The sequence below is a fragment of the Hippoglossus stenolepis genome, chromosome 15, assembly GCF_022539355.2.
Source record: "Hippoglossus stenolepis isolate QCI-W04-F060 chromosome 15, HSTE1.2, whole genome shotgun sequence".
NCBI lineage: Eukaryota > Metazoa > Chordata > Actinopteri > Pleuronectiformes > Pleuronectidae > Hippoglossus > Hippoglossus stenolepis.
In genome coordinates, this window is record NC_061497.1 from 4287496 (window position 1) to 4301873 (window position 14378).

Here is a 14378-nt window from a genome sequence, read left to right on the forward strand (position 1 = left end):
AGCACCTTTTACATTTGTAATAAACTTATCTGTAACTTGCCTTTTGTACAACTGGTCACACAATAACATGGAAAAACAACAAGTCAAGGAAACGTTTTCTGAAGACATTCATTTTGGGTGGGGGAGGGTTGTTGATTTAACTGTAGAAAGAACTACTGAGCAATTTTACTGAGGTTATAATAAAGGAATAAGGTAAATCAACTCAATATAACTTATTTAACTATAATAAGTAATAACCAAGGGAATTTAGTGTATTATTCTAAATAAAAATGAAAAAGATCCTGGTTATCCTGGATTGCCAACTACGTCAAAAGAAAATTCTTAATTCTCTTCACAATGAGTAGCTGAAACAGCCTTTTGTGGTTAATCATGAATGGATTGGGGATTTTGGTGAGATTGTATTAAGCCTTCAGTTCTTACATAAACTGGATATGAGTTATGCAGTAACACATGAGACAACAAAATGAGTTGCAGAATGTTCAGTGCCTTTCATTTTTTATTACCAGCAGTGAAATCATGTTAGCTCTGGTTAAACACTGATTTCCTGCACTGACGACATAGAGCAATACGTGCTTTTATGTGTATACAGCAGTCACATTGTTTTTCTGATGACATTGGACATTATTTCAATTTGGAAGAGACGGTCACTGTTCACTCCTCAAGGCAGTAAAAGTATATTTGTGGGGTTGAAAAAACAGATCGTTTTACTTTTGAACTTATCACCATTCACTGGACTGTGCTTTTTCAAATATACTTATCAACTGTCATTAATTTGGGTCATCTTGAAAACTACAACTAGAGAAAGTAGAAACTAGAGGTTGTGCTGCATGAAGATGAACATAACAAAAACAGTCTGTGACCTACCTTCCATTAAACTGGGAAAAGGCTTACAACAATAAAGGGTATGTAGTGTTGTGTTAAAGGGCACACGAGTCCACATGTACATGTTGTATGAGATTCCATCAGCTTTACCTTTCTTCTGAAGCTGTGCCCTCTCCTTCTGTCGCAGGTCTATCTCCCTGCCCAGTGCCTTCCTCTGTCGCTGCAGCTCGCTGCGCAGCACAGCTATTCTCAGCTGCATGCACTCCCGCTCTTTCTTCTGCAAACAGAAGACGAGACAGATATGTAGAGAAAACACGGAGAGAGGATGCATATGGTCACAGTGATTTTGGTGTTTATTACCTTTAATAAAGACCCCAAAAGTCCTACTAGCTCCCTCGAAAACAAGCCATGTTTTTGCAGGTTGATCCCACGTTCCACTGATTTAATACTTATCTCCTGAGCTAATATTCACCATCACTAATCTAGAATCCACTATCAACAACTAATAACAACAAAGGTGGAGAATCATTTAACTATTGAAAACATCTGGCTGAGCTCTGAGATCAGTGTTGCTGGTGAAAAGGTTTAACTTGGTGTGGAGGTCTGGCTGTCAGCATGCGAGCAGCTGTTCTAATAACATGTGAGGAGATGAGTGTCAAACCTGGACTTACAGGAGGGTATGGTATATGTATGGTGAAAGGATACGTATACACCATCATCACACACATTTATATTGGTTAATATTTGTCATTTAGCCACTTATTTCACACTGCTTGTTATTAATAATGTAATATATTTACAACTTTTACTAAATAATGTTTTTTGTAATACTTGCTAAATAATAAAAGGAATTAGCTTTTTAAAATACTGTAAGGTCAGAACAAGAAGGAAATCACTGCAGGGGTGGATCCAGGGGCAGGGCCAGGGGGGCAGTGGCCCCAGCTGAAATCTGACTGGCCCCTGAAGTGCCCCTGTCCTGTGAGTAGTCACTTACCAACAATACTAAGAATAAATGTGAATTTTTATGTTCTAAGCTATTTTGAAGTACACAATGGATTATACAGTAAAAAAAGAAATGACCTCTATGTGCACCTTTTTGAATCAGGAATTGTTCATGGATGTTGGACATATAATTGGCCCCTTTGTGGTCCCCAATTTAGAAAAATCCTACACCCACCACTGAATCACTGTAATTAACATCATTCATTTGAGCTGCATTACATTCAGCTTTTACAGTTACAGTTCACTTGTATGGACATTTATTATAGGTTACTGGTTACAACTAATGAAGATGGGCTGGGATGTTCTGTCAAGAATCTGTCACATACAGTTTCTGCCACGTGGCAATATGTTCTTTTCCCATTACTTTTAATAAAATGGGTAACTTAACATGCTTTTTGTTTGTTCCATTTTTCTTCTTTTTTTGCTGATGCCACGACCTCATGGATATATTAAAACCCCAGGTCTGCCCAAACAGGTGATTCAACAAATTTTGCCTGATTCAACCTCGTCTCTCAGGACAGTGGGCGTGTACAGGCTGTGTATGACTGACAGTTCCCTCATTCACCATTTAAAGCCAATTTCACCGCAGACATTTCGACTTATCACATCATTGAAAGTAAACGGTTTCCAGGGTCACAGTAAAAATGAATGTTACTGAAAGGAATAATTTGATATTTTGGCAGATATGCCGAGCTACTTTCTAGCCAACAGTTCTTATAATTGTGTGTTAAAGGGGAAGCTGAAGTAAGGAGACCTTTTACCGGGCTATGGTAAGTGTTTCCACCGGTCTTCTTCATGCTAAGTTGAGACTTTGGTGAACAAAGGCCAAACACAGACCAAACCTACAGTCTTTTTTAGAGGATTTCCATTATTGTCCCACCATTACTGTTGCATCGTTACCTACTTTGAGTCACTGTACTTACAGCAAATAGATGGCTCACAATGCTAGCTCGTTAGCTTTGTCACCAGCACACAATTAATCCTGGGATTTGTTAGCCTGAGAAGGATCCACCCATTGGATCCTCTGTTGTTTGGGAATGGAAGGAGGAATTTCTCGGCTGGAAGCCTTCGAAATGGGATGGCCAAGATGCACCAGTGTTAAGCCATGGGTTTTCAACAGCAGCCTATGAATGATGCGGTCCCCGAATTGGGACCCAGCTATGGAGTTTTGGGATCTCAGTAATCATATCATAGTTTCTCAACTTCAACCTGAGCAGCCATCTTATCAGGCAGTTGTCAACACAAGACGTTTTGAGCTGCTACAGACAGTGACATGTACTAAGTGTGAAGTAGCAGCAGAGAAGTCAAATATATAAAGAACAGGACATATGCAGGCAGTGCGAAATGGTTTGATTCTGTGGCAGCTGTTAATGAGCATTTGTACACAACTGTGTAGAAAAGGGTGTAGCTGCCAAAGACCAAGTCGCCATTCTCTAAATAAAATGAGAACATCATGGCACATGCAGACGTGTGGAAACACACAAACTCAAAACACAGACCCTGGTGAGAAACCGCCAAAAAAAGTCCATCAACTCCAGATGAGTATCTGTTTGTATCTCCATGGAACACAACTTTCAACAGGCATCTCTCTCACCACATGCTCCCTGACCAGCAGCAGCAACATAGTGCAGGTCATTAGTCAACATCTTGCGAACTCTATGGGATGTCCCCTCATCAGGCTTCATGTCTCTATTTGGTTGAGGGGGAGCCTGCTAACCATCTAATGAGGAACAGCACAAGGGATCCATGGACTGATGGATGTGAATGTGGTGCACAGTAGATGAACGAGAGATTGGAGGTTAACGGAACAATACGATGAAAACATGCAAAAGCAGATTTAAGAGCTGACATTTAAGGACAGTGCGGATGATGACTACAAACTGAATGAGCTGGAACAGTTGGAAGAGAAAAACGGAGAGATGGGAGAGAGAGGAAACTTGCACACAGGAAAACAGAGACAAGGTCTTGTTATTTATCCTGTAGCCTCCAAGCAAGGACTGTTGCATCTCTCACACGCACACAATTTGATAGTGATCGTGGCCAGGATCTGAGGAAAGACACAGATATGCTTCTTCATGAAGACTTCTGAGGGTTTTGTTGCAAAAACAGAGCGTGGTATCAGTCACGGCGAGAACACTGATAGAGCCTCCATCTCTCCGATGTGTCACACCCTGATGCTTGCATGTTAACCACCACTGGCTTTGGCACGAACCATGAGCCGCCTACACTTTCACTGGGCTGCATAGTTGACAAGTGGGTCACAGCCATGCGAGTCTGTGTGCGAGAGTGAGACTGTAAACCACCACCAGGGCCCGTCTGACTCCTACTGAACATCAAACAGCAGTCGGTCAGCTGAGTAAATAAGCAGCAGGCGTAGGGGGAGCATGTTATATCCCAGTAGATTAATGGCAGAGTGTGGGTGAGAGGGTGAAAGGGCCATGCACTAGGGTTGGTGGCCTCCACTCTGTCCTACTTTGATCCACGCTCACTATGACAGACACAGAAGGATCGTACAGAGCTCTCCAAAAGGCAATGAGGGAAACCCTTAGAAGAGCCACACAATGCTCCACTCACTCGTAGTTCACAGGTTTTTACAGAAAGGTAGAGGACGAGGATTATGTGATTTATTGGCTGATGTGAGCTCTGAAAAGGGCTTTTAATGAATATTTCACTGAGGGGGAAATATCAGAGACAAGTTTTTGAAAGAGATCCTTTGTGGCTAAAGAATGGAGCCTCAATGTTTTTGTGGGGAGACTAAAGAAGGCTATAGTGAAGCTGGGTCAATAGGTGGGGGGAAGTCTGGGGAAAGGAACTGAAAGACTGAGCCATATTAAAAGCCAGTGGAGAGCAAAATGGAGAGCAACAGCTGCAACAGCTGTATAAAGAGGCACTATAAACCTTTAAATTTGGTATCTGTGTAATAACACAAACAACACAACTTGGCATGTCATGAGATCTGATACTTCGATAAGTCGATGCTTAAAATCTGGAATTCTTGACGTACTCATTTTCCTTCCATACTGTAGGTAGCACAGGACTTGTAGATGTTGTAGGTACTTGAGATATTATTCCTCCAGGACTGACAATCCCAGAATAACAACCATAAAGGCATTTTAGTCTGACTTCAAACTTGAAAAGAAGAAGGGGGCACCTCAAACTTATTTGGAAGGCATCATGTCATCATCATCATGTCCATATCCTAAATCTCACTGTTAAAGTTTGTGAATTGTTTAAGCTACCATCCACTTTAGAAATACTCCACACAGAACATTCACAAAGCCAAACATTATCTTGTTTAGGCTGATAACGCGAGCTGGGTGCTCAACATTAGTAGATGACCATCATTACCATTGCGTCTGTAATGATAATATAAGACTGACTTTTTGTCATAAATCCCACCTCCTCCATGTTATTGGAAGGGACATGGACCAATTAAAAAGTCAAATTACACGACAGATGAAATTCTTCGGCAGTTCTTATTGGACTATACATTCAGGTGTTGACTTGATCTGTAAGTTTGGTTTTAATAAGTTATTTGTTGCAATAAAATCTAGGTGAAATGATGTGATTGACAGCCGAGACTGAGTGATGATTGGTCGAGTGCATGTATCGGCCGGACCTCACGACTGCATCCCTCCATCGCTCCTGCACAGACACGTTCGTATCTGGTATAATTTTGACTTTATTTCTGGATAGTGGAAGGAAATGGAGATGTGTTGTGCATATTTATATACACTATATGATTTAAACTACAAACTGACTATTCGAAAATCATTCAAATAGTAGTAGTAAATACAGAATTTCTGGTATCATGACATCCACACATGACACACACACACACACACCCTCATGGACTATGTGAACACAGAAAGATCCCAGCTGCCAAAAAGGAATTTCAGCATGTTAAGGTTTGTAATCCTATGTGAGCAGGAAGACAAGTCTACCTGGAGGATGAAAACACCAAAGTGTCGCAGCCCCGGGGCTTTTACAGCAGAGGAGAGAGGGGCCGCTTTTGAAGTGAATGTTTACAATAAACACAACGTCAAACCCGGGATCAGTGCTCCGTTTTCACAGCTGTGTCGCTGCCAATTCCAAATATGTTAAATATGCTTTCTTGCTTTTGCTTTGGATCACATTCTAGGATACGACAAGAGGTGGAAACACAAACAGGGGATTTTGGTGTAAGTGTTATCATTGAGGCAACGGGATGATGGTCTTTCTCTACTTTTCAGTTGAGCCATCAAAACAAAAAGATACAATGGCTGCCCAAAGGGTATAATTGCATCTCACATTGCTTTACATTACAATTACATCTGGGGATTTGAGTGATAAAATTTCCTAAATCCTGTTAAGCATTTAGTACAATACAGCATGCTAATGCTTATTATTAGTGTAGAAGCCTTATAGGCCTGTTATTGCTGATCACAGCAATAACTGCTCACTGGTGTTAATGAATGTTCCTTGAAAACATCAGATCTCAAATTGCACCTTATCTTTGTATATTTTTAAATACATGAAATCCATATCATCTTTATATCGTTTCTCTATCACTTAAGCTGATGAATCAACAGAGCCTACTACCGAGGATAAGGAGATACGCTGACTAAACATTGATGATGACTTAAAGGTAAGTTGCTGATGAGTTGAAATTTGCAACTGATGGGTGTGTGCGCTCACCCGCTCTGTGCAGGCCTCTGTCGTCCTCAGCTTCTCCTCGATCTCCTTCCCAATCTTCTGCACCGTCACTTGGGTCTGCTTGATGGCTCTCTGGGCTGTGTGAAGCCTGCAGGAGGAGGAGAGCACAAAGTCATTATCCATCATTATCATTGTTTGTCGCCACACACTGGCCCACAAGAACAAACCCCATGTTGTAACAGCGTTTCAAGAGGCCACGAAAGTTACTGGCTGAATAGAAATTGAGCGTCAGCGTTATAGATAGACCAGCCATTCATTTCCATTTAGCTTGGATGTTTCAAGTGACAGTTTGGGGGACATCAAACAGGTTATGACTGTCCACATGTGGAGGAGTCATTGTGCATAGTGTTTGTTATCCCTCTTTGTATCTTTTTCTGATTTACTGGGGTCGGTCTTCTTTGTTCTGGCCCTGAGTCTCCAAAAAGTGTCAAAGTTTATGACGAGTTTTGGCACAAAACCAAAAGGACAATATTGAAAACATTTCCTGCTTGTAAAAGCCTAAAGTTAATTAGACGAGACACATCAAATTATGAAATGCCACAAACCACACCGTAAATAACACAAAACACAACTATCACAACAAAAGCTTAACTTCTATTATTTTTTGACAACCTAATCACAAGATGAGATCGAAAGCTGTCCGAGAGCGAAGACAACTCAAAAAAGCTTCAACTAATTAACTGAGGTCACAGAGGCGGAGGCCTAGTTTCCAAACGCTGTGTCGCTGACAGGATTGGGAATGGGAACATGGGTAAATAAAGGCCAAGCCAGCGCATTATTTTAACCATCAATCACAGGGGCTGTTAACTCCTGAGTAGGATTTCTCTTTCTCTGATGTCCACAGCTTGAAGGTTTTTTTTCTTGCATGTAACTCGGGTAGGTCACTCTCTGGTCACTTACTGTAAGCATCAGTTCATTGTTTAGCTCTGGTATGGCTGTGAAGACACAGCTGCCAAATCCCCATTGGTAGTTGCCATGGCAATAGAGATCGTGAAACAGACCCTCAAAATTAGGAGAGAGACAGAGCCTCGGGTGGCGGAGGTAGCAGCCATAACAAACACACAGTGTTTCAGGGTCAATTAGTTACACAGCTCTTTCAAAGTAGGACATATATACAATGAGAAATTAAATTAAACATGGTTTAATGTTTAGAATTAAGTATAAAATAAATTCTACACACATGTATGGATTTGATATGGTTCCATGAGGAAAAAACATATCCGGACATGTATGACGTAGTAAGGTTTACATATGATTTTACCAGGTGGGAATCTTCCAGAGCTGGGTGGCATTACAACTCACACTGAACTTCTCTGTCCTCCTTGGCCAAGCTTCGATCACTGCTTCTGCTTAAGACATCTGGACCTCCAAAAAACTTCTTCCATTAGCTTACAAGACTTCCATCACACAGAGACAGCCCCGCCTCAGCACAACCCAAGGGACGCCAACGGCTCACCAACAAACAACAATCCCACAGGCCGGGAATGACTTACAGAGGACAGACAAAAAGGGGGAACTAGCAATTAACAGTCAAGCTGTCAGAACGGGGTTAGATCTTCCTCTTCTTGCTTAATGTCTCAATGGCCACCATATGTCATGGAAGTTGGATTGCGCAGTCATAGTTTCTTTCTCAATGAACACAGTGGTTTAACTGCCAGTAAAAATGTGATTAGCTCCTCAGGTCAGCGTGTTTCTTTCTCCCCCTCGCTTCCATCATTGCATTCTTAACATGTTACCACATCAGCCTGATCATTCCAGAACCTTTAGATGTGACAACAGTGTTGAGTGCTGATGCCTTAATGCCATTTAAAAACACCTGTAAAGATTAGTGGTTTCTTTGTAAAGTTATGAACTTTTACATTTCTAGAAGAACCAAACAGATTTAAAGCGAGACAGTGGTATCTGCAAGCCAGACAGGCAAAGCTCAAAATAAGAAAGCTTCATTAAGCATTAAGATGAGTCTTAATGCTTTGTTTCTTTCAACTAATGGATAACAGTGTTGACTCACAAGTCTGTGACACAACGACTGAACTACTATAAGTTGAGTTCAAGACACAAGCAGAAACTGGAGACGGGGATTATTGCAGACAGACAGAAGACATTGTGGTTAGGGTCATGGGGGTGATAGGAGTAGGGTTTTCCTTACATATGCGCCTGCTTTGAGTCTTTGACGAAATTGCCTCTTGAGTGGGTTTAGTGTAAGAGGCTCTTATATTTTACAAATCCGAGGGGGCTTTTCTTTAGTTATGAAAGTCGCACAATTATATGTGGATATTACTGCCTCTTTCTAGCAACCAACCGAAAAATGTTTCCATGACGCTTTAAATAAATCTTTGCGGAGGAGTCCCACAGGAAAAATCATTTCATGTTTTCAGCCCACATTTTTAATCTGTCTGAGGTGACAGCGATAGCATTTGGAGATCGTTCTTCAGAACATCAGGGCAAATCTGTTTTGACAGCTTCCTCTGTTTAGGTGATTGCAGTGGGAGAATCTGATATGGCCCTTTTCCCCCAGGTGAGAATAGTTATCTCCTCTCTCCTTTTCACGCATGTCTGCCCCCTTATCATTCCCAGAGTCTTGGCCTAACGCCTGCCCATCAAGCTCCATCTCAACCTATGGCCCAGCAGGGGTTAGGAGGGAGGCCCCCACCGTACACCCACAGTTGAATCGCTGGGCAACTGTCCAGAGAACGCCTTCTCACGAGCCATGACAACTTTCCTTTTTCAAGGAATGAGAGGTACTTAACAACTCAGCCACAAGGGATTTGCAGGAAGTTATGACTGAGGCTGTGCACTCAACCCCTGATGGCGATAAACATCAGAAAAACAATAACATTTTCCTCCTTTGACTGAGGCACTAGATCCTGCAGGGGTGTCAGATGGAACTTGTGCTTTTCAAACTTCCAGATATTTTGATAAACAGAGGGCACCTTGTCGAAAATCTTGAATAGGGGCTATCAGGTACGGGATAATCAGAAAATCTTAAAGGTCTTTTAGATTCACAATCAAGTAAATAACCGAAAGGAAAAAAAGGTCCTGGACGAAAAAGCTGTAAACTCGGGAGCCACTCCAACGGCGGTTTCTTGTTTTATGTTCATTTACCTTTTCTGATTTTCTTAAAATAAATATTTGCCATAGCTAAGATGTTGTTTTGTTCTCCAGAGTCGGCACTTTTGCAATCAGCACAGAGCAGGATTCAGCGAATGCAGATGTGTCATCTGGCTAACAAAGATAAGCAAGAGAAACTGAGGATGACACCTGAGAATAAACTGTTTCTTCTGAAACAAAATAAGAAGTAAACATCCAGTATATTACTTCACAACATCTGAAATTTATTTCCCCGCATCTGGAAAAATACTTTAACTCAAATTACAGAGAAAATGAGGGAATGTAATACAGGAAACAATAGGTTGGAAATCCCTGATCAAATCAGAAAATGATCAACTGGTTCAAATTCAGTCGACATGCAATGGCCTTTCCAAAGCAATATTCTTAATGTATTAAACATTATGTTGCCGTGTTCCTTCCAGCCGTTAATCACATGTGCCCAACGCACTTTTCAAACAAAACCTAGGTCAGAGGAAACAAGCCCTACCACTAATGACTGTGCTGAATTCGTTTCCAGCAACCATTTTTCAACCAGTGCAGGGTGAACAGGTCAGCCAGTTAACCGATTCAAAACAAGCGCCGAGAAATTTTATGACAACAAGTTGAGGATAATGTTCCTCTATCACACCTCCGCAGAGGACAAAACAGACAGCACCGCAGCGGGAACAAAATCACAACAAACACCACTCGTAAATTTTCCCTGTAGCTCATTGCCAAAGAATGTCAACACATTTCACCACTTTCTATTCACCTCACTTTACCATCGTCTCCATCTGTGCTACCATTCAAAGGCTTGAGGACAACTCACTTTTTCCAGTTTTTATTGAAATCGCAACTCGAGATAAGTGAAAAATGGTGCAAATGTAGGGAGAGGTTAGAGAAGCTGAAAAATAACGTACAGTAGATATAAAAATAACTTTTTCATGGATCAAACAATGAGTTAACTTTTCTGCAGAAAAGAAAAGAAGCAATAACAGCCTTGATGATTAATGCAAACAATTCCTGAGGATGTTGATTACTTAAACCTCTGTCTGTAGAAAGGCAGAGTTAGAACGAACTATGTTACTACACTTTCTGATACAATACTGTATATGTGTATATATTAATCAGAATTGTGAGGAAAAGGCCATTAACAAAGAAAGACGGGCTGGTTGGTTCATCCTACAGTAAAATAATTACCTAAAGTTATTGAAATAAAGAAGAAGTGCAAGACAATCTCCAGACTTAAACCTCAGGGAGCTGGTTTGGGATGAACTGGACAGAAGGTGAATGTAAAGCAACAAGTGCAACACATTAGTGGGAACTTCTATTTAAACAATGTTTCATTTCAATTGTAGAAATAGTGAAATGAGTCGAAAACTTTGATTCTATTAATTTCAACATAATGTTTCCATAATTGCTTGTTTATAAAAAATCTGTTATTGATTATTTGTTCTGTGCTTGATTTTCAAAAAACCTGAGACACTGCAATATAATAACAGCAAAAAAAATTGACAAATGTAATAGAATTACATGGAATGGGAGATAAGATTACTGGAGAGAAGTGTCTTTGCTTAGTCTGCATATTCACTCCTCCAGGCACATGGTCTTTGTGGGGCCCTGCTGAGGTCCTGTAAGACATGTTTACACGACAACTACAACAGAGAAGCATAAAAACCAAAAAGATCTGGGGGAAAGATATTTGTATTCTCTTTAAGAGAGGCTAAGGCTTGAAATCGTAGTTTTAAGTTGAAGTGTAATTACTTTGGGGGGGCTGAATGTGACAACCTGGTATTAACATTCGTCTTCACTGATCCTATCACAAGTGGACAGCTCTAAGAACAAGACTGAACACCCCCAAATGGGTCCTGAGATCCAATCGCATGTGGCCTTTTCTTCTCGCTGTGTGAACAAAAGTGTTTCCTCTGCCACACATGAAGGACCTGCTACTCAGCTGACATCCTCTGATCAGAGGGAAACTTATTTTCATGCCTCTCAGTCTCCATACGTTGATTTGTTTGTGGCCACCGCGACAATATCAACACTGACCAACAAATAATGACTGATACTTTTTAAAAATGTAAATCTGTCTTTACAGCACAGCTGCAGAAGATTCATTCAGTCCTACCTAACTCCTCTCTCTCTCTGCCTTTCTCTCTGTCTCGCTTGTTCACACACACACATCATCATCAGACACAGCTTTGAACTCAGACGAGGCAAAAGAAACATCATTGCTCTTCACGAGCGAGATTATTTGCATATAGAGCGGGAAAATGAGATCCGGTCACAAGTGGTCACAGAAGACACATTCAGGACACATTTTAAATGGCAGTTGTGAACAGACAAACTTAAAGCTGTCCACTTATGATCAGATCTCTCAGGACGGATGTTAATACCCGGTCTGAACGGGCTGGAAAAAGACAAAACATGCCGAAGGTTTCAACCTTGAGAGAATGTAATCCCAGATTGAAACATTATGTGTTAAAAATAAAATACCTTTTTATGTAGAACAGACAGGACACTGGCAAAAAAAGACAGGATGTTGTAAGCCCACTGCTTATATTGAAAAAACAACTGAAGACCACGTTTACAGTTATATATCATTGTGGGCGTTACCATGAAAGCAAGAGCATTCCCATCTGTATCTCCATGGAGATTTAGTCTGGTAACTGGTGGTTGGGACCCCGGTGTCAGACATAGACTCCAGTCTAAGCACTAGTTTAACACAGGATTACAACAACTACCTGTGGTAGAGAGCAGCGTCTAACCAGGAGGCGAGTAGAACTCAGGGGCTGCCTGAGGGGAGTGTTACCTCAACAGCCTGGAGGGCTTGAGAGACCCCCAGAGCTTCAGAGTGTACTGCTTCTGTTGACACATACTGTACATACACGCATGCTCCACATAACAGCGTAGACGAGCAAATCAGGAAACATAGGCAACATATGGCTCTGATCATAGAGGGGGAAAAGAAAGTTTCCCCTTTAGGCTCCAGGAGCTTGAGCCAGGTTTAATCTGCAATGTCACAGCGCTGAACTGTGAAAGCTGTGCCCCAAGAATGATGTTTAACATGTGTCACATAAGCCACTGGTACAATAGACCTGAAAGTTCAACATCCAGCATCCACAATACCTTTGTTGTCATTACAAACACTTACAGCTCAAAGTGATTACATAACTCTTTGGTGTGAGAAAGTTGTAAATAAGACCTGAGGGGCCACTCAAGTGCTTGCACTTACCCACCACTTCAATGTAATATTCAAAAACACATTGGGCCATAAAGGGTGGCCTCTGAACACTGTGAAGTGGAAGAGGAGCCCACTCTGCCTCTTCTTTTTGTTCATATCCACTAAGACTAACATGCAGCTCTGTCACACGATGACAGGAAGTCATTTTTTCCACCAGTCTTATCACATCTTCCTTCCTCTTTTTCAGCTCACATCGGCACTTCCCCTGATAAGACAGAGAAGTGTATCGGGGAGGCTGGGGCACATCTGAATCTGTGTTAGTCTCGACAAAAGGGAAAAAATAATAGGTTGAACTGCTGAGTCATCTTCACCACTGTCTTCTTAGCTTTCTTTCTACGCAGACAGGGGTCCAGTTCTTTGAAAGATGTGGCTCAACCTCTATCTCAGCAACTCTGGAAGAGACAGGAGTTTGCTGATTGATGATCTGACCGCTGCCTCTTCATCTCTCCATCTGGGACGGGCTGTGTTTGCTAGCCCACATCACCATGTTAGTGAGGGGTGTTGTCAGCTGGAGCCGGGCAGAAAGGCAGACTGTGAATCTGCTGACAAATTGCTGCCATTAATCAATATCAGGGCAGTCTATCCTGGGCTCTCATCCTTTTCCAAAGGAAAAGACGCTACACACCGGGCCAAACCAAAGAAGGAGAAAGAGGGGTGAGAATACTTGACACTGTGGGTGTCCCTTATGGACATGGATTGTTGTTCTTGGAGAAAAAAGAAAGATGTACTCCAATCTTTGGACGAGGCTTAATAAGATTAGGCCTAGTGGCATATTATCAAAAATGATGTCTAAAATGTATAAAGTCGATAGTAGAAGAAGATATTTTCACATGCAACACGGTTCTACCAGCAGAAGTCCAGCTGTATGCTTCAGGCTTCATCCATTCTACAACATTTTTGTTTGAAAATAGCATTTTGAAACAAACGATCTCTGTCCACATGAGAATTTTGGCTCCGCATCAGTTTTAATCCATGTTCATACTAACACACCGAAATATGCATATCACATGACCACTCACGCACACTGGGCGTACGAGTGCCCCTGTGAACAGGAAGGCACAGGAAATTGCTCACATAATATCTCCTCTCCTACACTTGTAAGCCGTTGTATCATTATAAAGTGCAGAATATATCTGCACAACAGTGTTCCCAAAGACAACAGGGTCAGCAACGCTAGTAATGGATTAACCACGTTGCGTTCTGCACTGATAGCCAGGGCTGATGCTGGTTGTTTTCTACCTGAAGGGAGTCATGTGATAGGAGCCTGATGAATCAGCGAAGGCTACGTCGTGACCCCTAATACCCAGTCAGCAAGTGATTGTGAGTTTCTATGTCATTGTTTGAAAACCTGCCTGTTTCTGCCCGTCCTCACTAAAATGCAGCCCCAGTTTTTAAACTCAAACTTCTCTGTTATACTGTCTCTAAAAGTGATAAGGAGCCAGGCATACGCGTAGCAGAGTTAATGTGTTTTCAAACAAAACATAGTAGCCTCAGAAGGCGGATGTGCCTTGAGAAAAAGAGCTCAGAG

General features: G+C 41.6%; 1 protein-coding gene across 1 annotated transcript in view; it reads right to left on the reverse strand.

Annotated features, from left to right (window-relative positions):
* Window positions 1–14378, reverse strand: part of uvrag (UV radiation resistance associated gene) — an 88349-nt gene that overhangs the window by 63066 nt on the left and 10905 nt on the right. The window contains exons 7-8 of the mRNA XM_035177998.1: window positions 6502–6607; window positions 973–1099 (exon numbers count right to left, since the gene is read on the reverse strand). Of these exons, the coding sequence (XP_035033889.1) occupies window positions 973–1099; window positions 6502–6607 (233 nt within the window). The remainder of the gene's footprint in view (window positions 1–972; window positions 1100–6501; window positions 6608–14378) is intronic.